Source organism: Bombina bombina, chromosome 1 (genome assembly GCF_027579735.1).
Source record: "Bombina bombina isolate aBomBom1 chromosome 1, aBomBom1.pri, whole genome shotgun sequence".
Taxonomy (NCBI): domain Eukaryota; kingdom Metazoa; phylum Chordata; class Amphibia; order Anura; family Bombinatoridae; genus Bombina; species Bombina bombina.
In genome coordinates, this window is record NC_069499.1 from 1,365,141,018 (window position 1) to 1,365,153,018 (window position 12,001).

At 41.0% G+C, this 12,001-nt stretch overlaps 1 protein-coding gene across 2 annotated transcripts in view; it reads right to left on the reverse strand.

Moving 5' to 3' along the window:
* POGZ (pogo transposable element derived with ZNF domain) overlaps positions 1-12,001 on the reverse strand; it is a 286,617-nt gene that overhangs the window by 187,977 nt on the left and 86,639 nt on the right. For both annotated transcript variants that reach the window (XM_053703975.1, XM_053703985.1), the window contains exon 3: positions 4,060-4,184. In XM_053703975.1, coding sequence (XP_053559950.1) covers positions 4,060-4,180 — 121 coding nt within the window. In that variant the 5' untranslated portion in view covers positions 4,181-4,184. The remainder of the gene's footprint in view (positions 1-4,059; positions 4,185-12,001) is intronic.

Below are 12,001 nucleotides of genomic sequence, written 5' to 3' on the forward strand. Positions count from 1 at the left end.
GTGACAACCACCAGAGAAGAGAATCTCTGGTCTCCTGGTCCAGATTTAGCAAAGGGGACAGATCTGAGTAATCCCCGTTCCATTGACTAAGCATGCATAGTTGCAGCGGTCTGAGATGCAGGCGCACAAATGGCACTATGTCCATTGCCGCGACCATTAAGCCGATTACCTCCATGCACTGAGCTACTGATGGGCTTGGAACGGAATGAAGGACACGGCAAGAATTGAGAATCTTTGATAACCTGGACTCCGTCAGGTAAATCTTCATCTCTACAGAATCTATAAGAGTCCCTAGAAAAGGGACCCTTGTGAGTGGTAACAGAGAACTCTTTTCCACGTTCACTTTCCACCCATGCGACCTCAGAAATGCTAGAACTATCTCTGTATGAGACTTTGCATTCTGAAAACTTGACGCTTGTATCAGAATGTCGTCTAGGTACGGAGCCACCGCTATGCCTCGTGGTCTTAGTACCGCCAGAAGTGAGCCCAGAACCTTCGTAAAAATTCTCGGGGCCGTGGCTAATCCGAAGGGAAGAGCCACAAACTGGTAATGCCTGTCTAGAAAGGCAAACCTTAGGTACCGATAATGATCTTTGTGAATTGGTATATGAAGGTAAGCATCCTTTAAGTCCACCGTGGTCATATATTGACCCTCTTGGATCATGGGTAGGATGGTTCGAATGGTTTCCATCTTGAACGATGGTACCCTTAGGAATTTGTTTAAGATCTTTAAGTCCAAGATTGGTCTGAAGGTTCCCTCTTTTTTGGGAACCACAAATAGATTTGAGTAAAATCCTTGTCCCTGTTCCGATCGCGGAACTGAGTGGATCACTCCCATGATTAAGAGGTCTTGTACACATTGTAGAAATGCCTCTTTCTTTACTAGGTTTGTCGATAACCTCGAAAGATGGAACCTCCCTTGTGGAGGAGAGGTTTTGAAATCCAGAAGGTATCCCTGAGATATAATCTTTAACGTCCAGGGATCCTGCACATCTCTTGCCCAAGCCTGGGCAAAGAGAGAAAGTCCGCCCCCCACTAAATCCGTCTCCGGATAGGGGGCCCTGTCTTCATGCTGTCTTAGGGGCGGGGGTAGGCTTTCTGGCCTGCTTGCCCTTGTTCCATGACTGGTTGCCTTTCCAACCCTGTCTGTAACGAGCAGTAGTTCCTTCCTGTTTTGGAGCGGAGGAAGTCGATGCTGCTCCTGCCTTGAAGTTACGAAAGGCACGAAAATTAGACTGTTTGGCCTTTGGTTTGGCCCTGTCCTGAGGAAGGGCGTGGCCCTTACCTCCCGTAATGTCAGCAATAATTTCCTTCAAGCCGGGCCCGAATAAGGTCTGCCCTTTGAAAGAAATGTTAAGTAGCTTAGACTTGGAAGTTACATCTGCTGACCAGGATTTAAGCCAGAGCGCTCTGCGCGCCTGTATGGCGAATCCGGAATTTTTAGCCGTAAGTTTGGTTAGATGTACTACGGCATCTGAAACAAACGCATTAGCTTGCTTAAGGGTTCTAACTTTGCTCAAAGCCTCATCCAATGGCTCTGTGCGAATCGCCTCTTCCAGAGACTCAAACCAGAATGCCGCTGCAGCCGTGACAGGCGCAATGCATGCAAGAGGCTGCAATATAAAACCCTGTTGAACAAACATTTTCTTAAGATAACCCTCTAATTTTTTATCCATTGGATCTGAGAAAGCACAGCTATCCTCCACCGGGATAGTGGTACGCTTGGCTAACGTAGAAACTGCTCCCTCCACCTTAGGGACCGTCTGCCATAAGTCTCGTGTGGTGGCGTCTATAGGGAATATTTTTCTAAATATCGGGGGAGGGGAAAAAGGCACACCGGGTCTATCCCACTCCTTACTAATAATTTCTGTAAGTCTTTTTGGTATAGGAAAAACGTCAGTACACACCGGTACCGCATAGTATCTATCCAACCTACACAATTTCTCTGGAATTGCCACCGTGTCGCAATCATTCAGAGCCGCTAATACCTCCCCTAGTAACACACGGAGGTTCTCAAGCTTAAATTTAAAATTTGAAATTTCTGAATCCGGTCTCCCCGGATCAGAACCGTCACCGACAGAATGAAGCTCACCGTCCTCATGTTCTGCAAATTGTGACGCAGTATCAGACATGGCTCTAGTGTCATCAGCGCGCTCTGTCCTTAACCCAGAGCTATCGCGTTTGCCCCTTAATTCGGGCATATTATATAATACTTCTTTCATAACATCAGCCATATCATGTAAAGTGATTTGTAAGGGCCTAGATGTACTTGGCGTCTCAATCCTACGCATCTCCCGAGCGGGAGACGCAGGTACTGACACGTGAGGAGAGTTAGGCGGCATAACTTCCCCCTCGTTGTCTGGTGATAGTTTCTTTATTGGTACAGATTGACTTTTATTCAAAGCAATATCAATACAATTGGTACACATCGTTCTATTGGGCTCCACATTGGCTTTTGAACATGATGAACAAACAGTTTCCTCTGAATCAGACATGTTTAAACAGACTTAGCAATGAAACTAGCAAGCTTGGAAATCACTTTCAATAAGTTTACAAGCAATATAAAAAACGCTGCAGCGCTTCAAAAATACAGATATAATTAAACAATTCTTAACAAGAAGTGTATTATTAGCAGAGGATTGCACCCATTAGCAAAAGGATGATTAACCCCTCAATACCCAAAACGGATAAAACAGATATCAATTAAGATTTAACGCTTTTAATCACAGTCAGCACACTGTCACAGATCTGCTGTGACTGATTACCTCCCTCACAAATGAATTTTGCAGACCCCTGAGCTCTCTAGAGACGTCCTGGATCAAGGAGGAAGAAGCAGGAAGACTGTGCAAGAATTTTAACTGCGCAACAAGGCGCTAAAACAAGGTCCCTCCCACTCCTATCACAACAGTGGGAGCCCTGATATAACGGTTTCCATGCAGAAAAATATGTTAGCCATGTGGAAAAAAATCATGCCCAAAGCAATTTATCACCAAAGTACCTCACAAAAACGAATAACATGCCAGTAAACGTTTTATTAAAAAAAAAAAAAAATTTCCAATGTCATGCAAAGTTATCACTAAGCCTGCTACCAGTCGCTACCACTGCAGATAAGGCTTAGGTATTATTTCAGTTTTAACAGTATTTTCTCAGTCAAATTCTAGTCCCTAGAAAATAACTCGACTGCGCATACATTTATCAGCCTGATACCAGTTGCCACTACTGCATTTAAGGCTGTACTTACATCATACGGTAACAGCAGTATTTTCTTAGTCAATTCCATTCCCAGAAAATAAAGTACTGCACATACCTCATTTGCGGAGGACCCCGCATGCTATTCCCAGTTTCTGAAGTTACCCCACTCCTCAGAATGTCGAGAACAGCCAGTGGATCTTAGTTACGCCTGCTAAGATCATAGAAAAAAAACGCAGGCAGTTTCTTCTTCCAAATACTGCCTGAGATAGAAAAACAGCACACTCCGGTGCCATTTAAAATAACAAACTTTTGATTGAAGAATAGTTAAGTAAAAACTACAGCTCCTCTCGCGACCTCCTTCTTTGTTGAGGGTTGCAAGAGAACGACTGGGTATGACATGTGAGGGGAGGAGCTATATAGCAGCTCTTTTTGGGTGATCCTCTTGCAACTTCCTGTTGGGAAGGAGAATATATCCCATAAGTAATGGATGACCCGTGGACTGAACACACTTAACAAGAGAAAATGTTTGCTTGCAGAGTTTTCCCTACCCTCACACATAAATCTGTTGCCCTTATCAGCCAGTGGTCAAATCAAACTCAGTTATCAATTGTGCACTAGCATGCATTTCCAATTAGCATAATAATTACAAATTACCTTAAAAGGGATACTAAACCCAATTGTTTTATGATTCTCATGATTCCGATAGAGCATGCATATTTTAAGTAACCAATTTATTCCTATTATCACATTTTCTTTGTTTTCTTGCTATATTTATTTGAAAAAGCAGAAATGTAAGGTTAGGAGCTGGCCCATTTTTGGTTCAGAACCTGGCTAGAAAAGTGGTCCTGAGATCTTTAGAAAAATTACCAGTTGCAGGTTTGTCAAAGTAGCTGTAATCCTCCACAACAGAATCCTCTATCACATCCGTTAACTTCTGCCAGGGCTCTAGCTCCTCCTCCTCACACTCCATAAACAGGTCGGTGTCCATGATCCTGTAAATAAAGATAGCAAGTGTTATATTTATAGTTTTAAGAATGAGAAATCAGCATCTGAAATTGCATCATCGTATCTCATTAAGTGCACGTGTACAAAAAAATCAATAAATAAAACACACAAAGAAATTTCTTAATATGATGTAATATTTAATCACATCCATAAGTTGCTTTTCATTACATTACATTCATTCTCTTTCATACACACACTGTGCGGCCACTTTATTAGGTACAGCTACTTAGTAGTGTGTTGAGCCTCCTTTAGCCTTCAAAACAGCCAGAATTTGTCTAGGCATGGATTCAACAAGATGCTAAAAAGTATTGCGTACCATGCAGACATATTCCTTACCGATATTAGGAAGGTTGTTCTGCTGTATTTATACCAAAACTGTGGCCACGTGACATGCAACATAGTGTCACAGCAGGGCTGTACCTATATAAATATATGTATCTATATACACAAACAAACATTGTTGCCTCCAATACTTACAAGTTATGTTATATTTGATGTACAATATAAAAATACAGCAAGGAACACTATCTGCTGTAAGAAAGTGTTTTTTAGTGTTTCTTCCTATAGCCCATTGCAACTATGACTGGGATTGCATTGCGTAAATAAACAGCTTATAGTAGAAAATACAATAAATATCTACATATCTAAATTAATTGTACGGTGGTTTGCAAAGTTTTTTATTTTATTAACAAAATAGACAATAATAAACAAAATAACCATTAATAGTAAAAATGTATTTTGCGCATACAGAATCTATATTGCTTAGATGCAGTTCTACAATAGACATAGTAAAACTATATTTACAACAGACATAGTAAACCCACATTCAATTTTTCAGTCTAGTTTTTATCACCTCCTTATTTAATAAGCGTAAATTATGTTTAAGTACAATTGCCCCCCCCCCCAAGTCTGATGATACAGTCACAATACTTTGTCTTCTAATATTAAATTTCACACAACTTCATCCCACACTACTGCAAACTAAACTGTTGTCTCACTTATCTATGTTGTCACTTACTTACTCATGTGTACTCTATTTTGCCTTTACAAATGCACTGTCTTCTACTCCCTACAGCAGCAGTTGCATATTTTATTCACTCTAACGCAACAGCCATGCACACTCCTCCAGCTGTGTAAATGCTGGGAACTATAGTTCCTAATATTAGTGTTCAGAGAATGCAACAGTATAGTTGTAACCTGTGCCACGTTTTCAGCACAAGGGTTTTTTACATCTCAACAAGCTGTGCAGTTTTCCTTTTACAGAGTCAGTGTTTCTGCTTGGGTTAGGGCAGAAAGTTGCCACATTGAGCTAGTAATGGTGGTAATAAACTTGTTCCAGAAGTGCAAGCTGTGCTAAGGAGAGAGGTGTATCTGTCAGCCCTGCAGCAATCTTTCCAGTTCACAAGGGACAATTTTCTTGGCGGTATGACTTCTTAAGACCTGAAATACGGAGGTAGCGTTTGTTTTTAAAATTCATGTGTAAATGCCATGATATTTATTAATCAGCATTATTTCATACGTGAAGAAAACCTGCAACTCCAAAAGCATGTAAAAAGAATGTTAGAAACTATACAATTATCTCCATTCCATGCTGAGTAGACTAATAATTTATTTTTCGATTGGTAATCTATAGTGATGCTTTCCCAGCCTTGTAATACACAAACATATACTTGATAACAAAATTACTAACCACCAGAGACAAACATTTATATTACAACTTGAAAAGAAAAAGGTTTCAATTAGGATTTTCTGTCACTGAAAGACAAAGGGCCTGATGATCGAAAGATCGCCAGGTCTGTTGAGAAATGCTAATTTTAGTCTTTCAAAGCTCCCGTCTGTTGAAATGTTCTTTAAAAAAAAAAAAAAAAAAAGTGTGCTGACCCTCACCGTACATTCGAGCTGTAGTTTGCTTTCCATAGGAAAATATTGGACTCACCCCCCCCTTTCCGAATCTCAGCAGAGTTGAGGGTGCATGCTTTCAAAACATGTTTATGCTAAATATAATGTGCGTTCTATAAATATAAAAATGGTTTCTGTTTTTTAATAGTTCAAATAATCTATTCTATATGCAAACTGTAGCCTAGATTTGGAGTTTTGTCGGTAACGACCCGAAAAACTAACGCCGGCTTTTTTCTGGCCGCACCATAAAAATAACTCTGGTATTGAGAGTCCACATAAAGGCTGCGTTAGGCTCCAAAAAAGGAGCGTAGAGCATTTTTAACGCAGCTTCAACTCTCGATACCAGAGTTGCTTACGGACGCGGCCAGCCTCAAAAACGTGCTCGTGCACGATTCCCCCATAGGAAACAATGGGGCTGTTTGAGCTGAAAAAAAAAACAAACACCTGCAAAAAAGCCGCGTTCAGCTCCTAACGCAGCCCCATTGTTTCCTAGGCGGTAACTCTTCCTACGTCTGCACTTAACACTCTAACATGTACCCCGAGTCTAAACACCCCTAACCTTACACTTATTAATCCCTAATCTGCCGCCCCCGCTATCGCTGACCCCTGCATATTATTATTAACCCCTAATCTGCCGCTCCGTAAACCGCCGCTACTTACATTATCCCTATGTACCCCTAATCTGCTGCCCTAACATCGCCGACCCCTATATTATATTTATTAACCCCTAATCTGCCCCCCACAACGTCGCCTCCACCTGCCTACACTTATTAACCCCTAATCTGCCGACCGGACCTGAGCGCTACTATAATAAAGTTATTAACCCCTAATCCGCCTCACTAACCCTATCATAAATAGTATTAACCCCTAATCTGCCCTCCCTAACATCGCCGACACCCAACTTCAAACATTAACCCCTAATCTGCCGACTGGAGCTCACCGCTATTCTAATAAATGTATTAACCCCTAAAGCTAAGTCTAACCCTAACACTAACACCCCCCGAAGTTAAATATAATTTAAATCTAACGAAATTAATTAACTCTTATTAAATAATTGATTCCAATTTAAAGCTAAATACTTACCTGTAAAATAAATCCTAATATAGCTACAATATAAATTATAATTATATTATAGCTATTTTAGGATTAATATTTATTTTACAGGTAACTTTGTATTTATTTTAACCATGTACAATAGCTATTAAATAGTTAAGAACTATTTAATAGCTAAAATAATTACAAATTTACCTGTAAAAGAAATCCTAACCTAAGTTACAAATAAACCTAACACTAGACTATCAATAAATTAATTAAATAAACAGTTCAAAGCTCTTTTACCTTACCAGCCCTGAACAGGGCCCTTTGCGGGGCATGCCCCAGAAATACAGCTCTTTTGCCTGTAAAAAAAAAACATACAATACCCAAGCCCCCCAACATTACAACCCACCACCCACATACCCCTAATCTAACCCAAACCCCCCTTAAATAAACCTAACACTAAGCCCCTGAAGATCATCCTACCTTGTCTTCACCTCACCTGGTATCACACCGATCCGTCCAGAAGAGCTCCTCCGATGTCCTGATCCAAGTCCAAGCGGGGGGCTGAAGAGGTCCATGATCCGGCTGAAGTCTTCATCCAAGCGGGGCAGAAGAGGTCTTCCATCCGATTGAAGTCTTCATCCAAGCGGCATCCATCCGGAGCGAAGCGGCAGCATCCTGAAGACCTCCACCGCGGAACATCCATCCTGGCCGACGACTGAACGACGAATGACGGTTCCTTTAAATGACGTCATCCAAGATGGCGTCCCTCGAATTCCGATTGGCTGATAGGATTCTATCAGCCAATCGGAATTAAGGTAGGAATATTCTGATTGGCTGATGGAATCAGCCAATCAGAATCAAGTTCAATCCGATTGGCTGATCCAATCAGCCAATCAGATTGAGCTTGCATTCTATTGGCTGATCGGAACAGCCAATAGAATGCGAGCTCAATCTGATTGGCTGATCGGATCAGCCAATCGGATTGAACTTGATTCTGATTGGCTGATTCCATCAGCCAATCAGAATATTCCTACCTTAATTCCGATTGGCTGATAGGATTCTATCAGCCAATCAGAATTCGAGGGACGCCATCTTGGATGACGTCATTTAAAAGGAACCGTCATTCGTCGTTCAGTCGTCGGCCAGGATGGATGTTCCGCGGTGGAGGTCTTCAGGATGCTGCCGCTTCGCTCCGGATGGATGCCGCTTGGATGAAGACTTCAATCGGATGGAAGACCTCTTCTGCCCCGCTTGGATGAAGACTTCAGTCGGATCATGGACCTCTTCAGCCCCCCGCTTGGGCTTGGATCAGGACATCGGAGGAGCTCTTCTGGACGGATCGGTGTGATACCCGGTGAGGTGAAGACAAGGTAGGATGATCTTCAGGGGCTTAGTGTTAGGTTTATTTAAGGGGGGTTTGGGTTAGATTAGGGGTATGTGGGTGGTGGGTTGTAATGTTGGGGGGCTTGGGTATTGTATGTTTTTTTTTACAGGCAAAAGAGCTGTATTTCTTGGGGCATGCCCCGCAAAGGGCCCTGTTCATGGCTGGTAAGGTAAAAGAGCTTTGAACTTTAGTAATTTAGAATAGGGTAGGGCATTTTTTTATTTTGGGGGTCTTTGTTATTTTATTAGGGGGCTTAGAGTAGGTGTAATTAGTTTAAAATTGTTGTAATATTTTTCTTATGTTTGTAAATATTTTTTTATTTTTTGTAACAGTTCTTTTTTATTTTTTGTACTTTAGCTAGTTTATTTAATTGTATTTATTTGTAGCAACTGTATTTAATTCATTTATTGATAGTGTAGTGTTAGGTTAATTGTAGATAATTGTAGGTAGTTTATTTAATTAATTTATTGATAGTCTAGTGTTAGGTTTAATTGTAACTTAGGTTAGGATTTCTTTTACAGGTAAATTTGTAATTATTTTAACTATTTTAGCTATTAAATAGTTCTTAACTATTTAATAGCTATTGTACATGGTTAAAATAAATACAAAGTTACCTGTAAAATAAATATTAATCCTAAAATAGCTATAATATAATTATAATTTATATTGTAGCTATATTAGGATTTATTTTACAGGTAAGTATTTAGCTTTAAATTGGAATAAATTATTTAATAAGAGTTAATTTTGTTAGATTTAAATTATATTTAACTTAGGAGGGGTGTTAGTATTAGGGTTAGACTTAGCTTTAGGGGTTCATCCATTTATTAGAATAGCGGCGAGATTCGTTCGGCAGATTAGGGGTTAATGTTTGAAGTTAGGTGTCGGCGATGTTAGGGAGGGCAGATTAGGGGTTAATACTATTTATTATAGGGTTAGTGAGGCGGATTAGGGGTTAATAACTTTATTATAGTAGCGCTCAGGTCCGGTCGGCAGATTAGGGGTTAATAAGTGTAGGCAGGTGGAGGCGACGTTGTGGGGGGCAGGTTAGGGGTTAATAAATATAATACAGGGGTCGGCGGTGTTAGGGGCAGCAGATTAGGGGTACATAAGTATAACGTAGGTGGCGGTCGGCAGATTAGGGGTTAAAAAAAAAATTTCGAGTGTCGGCGATGTGGGGGGACCTCGGTTTAGGGGTACATAGGTAGTTTATGGGTGTTAGTGTACTTTAGAGTACAGTAGTTAAGTGCTTTATAAACCGGCGTTAGCCCAGAAAGCTCTTAACTACTGACTTTTTTCCTGCGGCTGGAGTTTTGTCGTTAGATGTCTAACGCTCACTTCAGAAACGACTCTAAATACCGGAGTTATAAAAATCCCATTGAAAAGATAGGATACGCAATTTACGTAAGGGGATCTGCGGTATGGAAAAGTCGCGGCTGGAAAGTGAGCGTTAGACCCTATTTTGAGTGACTCCAAATACCGGCGGTAGCCTAAAACCAGCGTTAGGAGCCTCTAACGCTGGTTTTCACGGCTACCGCCAAACTCCAAATCTAGGCCTGTGTATCACAGTAAATGGTGAATATTTCATATAATTGCTTATCTCATCACTGAAAGGTTAGCAAGATAGGTTTGTGTGAAAATTCTAGCATATATTGTTTAGATCAGAGGTATCAAACTCAAAGTATTTGGGGGCCAATTGCCAAGTGTTCTTCTCCCATGGGGGCCGCTTGAACCAAGTGCTCCAAAACTGGATATACTAGGAAATGGAAGGGACAATTATCCAAGTAGTAGTGAAAAGTGGGAGTTGTAGCCCACAATAGACATACACAGTTGTATATTTATCTTCTGAGTACCAAGTGAAGAGATCATCTTGGAACTGTACAGCAACATAAAAAGTGACATTTACCCAACACAGTGTGTGGTAGCAGTCTACACTGGATGCTTTGTCCTTCTATTTGTCTTGTGAGTGCCTAAATAGAATAACTAGTTACACCTCTTAGAACCCTAAAAAAAAAAAAATGGACAGCCCAAAGTAAGGGCCAGATGAAACTATCTTGAGGGCCACATTTAGCCCTGGGGTCAAATTTGAGACCACTGGTTTAGATCATTGGAACAAACCTGCAAAGTTTCCCAATTGTTATACAGGTTACTCCCATGGAATTCCTATGTATTCCCTATGCGTAGATTACAAGTTCCTAACCTTTTCACTCGCGTGCTAACTGCGATCAAAGTAAAATTTTAACGCAGCCGGGTTGGCGCCTATTAGAAGTTGAAAGTTAAAAAAAGTCAGATGCGCTAACTATAGGGCTTTGGATATTGTGACTGTGTTAACTTCTTCTCCCCTTAGACTTCAATGGGGCGCATGGTTTAAAAAAAAACTAAAAAACTTATTGTTCACCCTAACCCGACAAACAGCGCTAAACCTTACAGTAGTTAGGAATATTTTACATTCCAATGTTCTTCATCTGGTGACCACTGCAAAATTATCAGTTTCTCTGGGTTTACTATTTATAGGTATAGTGGAGCAAAAAAGTATTTAGTCAGTCACCAATTGTGCAAGTTCTCCCACTTAAGAAGATGAGAGGGGCTTGTAATTTTCATCACAGGTATACCTCAACTATGAGAGACAAAATGTGGAAACAAATCCAGACAATCACATTGTCTGATTTGGAAAGAATTTATTTGCAAATTATGGTGGAAAATAAGTATTTGGTCAATATCAAAAGTTCATCTCAATACTTTGTTATATATCCTTTGTTGGCAATGACAGAGGTCAAACGTTTTCTGTAAGTCTTCACAAGGTTGTCACACACTGTTGCTGGTATGTTGGCCCATTCCTGCATGCAGATCTTCTCTAGAGCAGTGATGTTTTGGGGCTGTCGCTGGGCAACACGGACTTTCAACTCCCTCCAAAGGTTTTCTATGGGGTTGAGATCTGGAGACTGGCTAGGCCACTCCAGGACCTTGAAATGCTTCTTTTTACGAGGCCAATCCTTCGTTGCCCGGGCGGTGTGTTTGGGATCATTGTCATGCTGAAAGACCCAGACACGTTTCATCTTCAATGCCCTTGCTGATGGAAGGATGTTTGCACTCAAAATCTCACGATACATGGCCCCATTCATTCTTTCATGTACACAGATCAGTCGTCCTATTCCCTTTGCAGAGAAAAAGCCCCAAAGTATGATATTGCCACCCCCATGCTTCACAGTAGATATGGTGTACTTTGGTTGCAACTCAGCATTCTCTCTCCTCCAAACACGACGAGTTGTGTTTCTATCAAACCGTTCTACTTTGGTTTCATCTGACCATATGACATTCTCCCAATCCACTTCTGGATCATCCAAATGCTCTCTAGCATACTTCAGACGGGCCCAGACATGTACTGGCTTAAGCAGGGGGACATGTCTGGCACTGCAGGATCGGAGTCCCTGGCGGCGTAGTGTGTTACTGATGGTAGCCTTTGTTACGTTGGTCCCAGCTCTC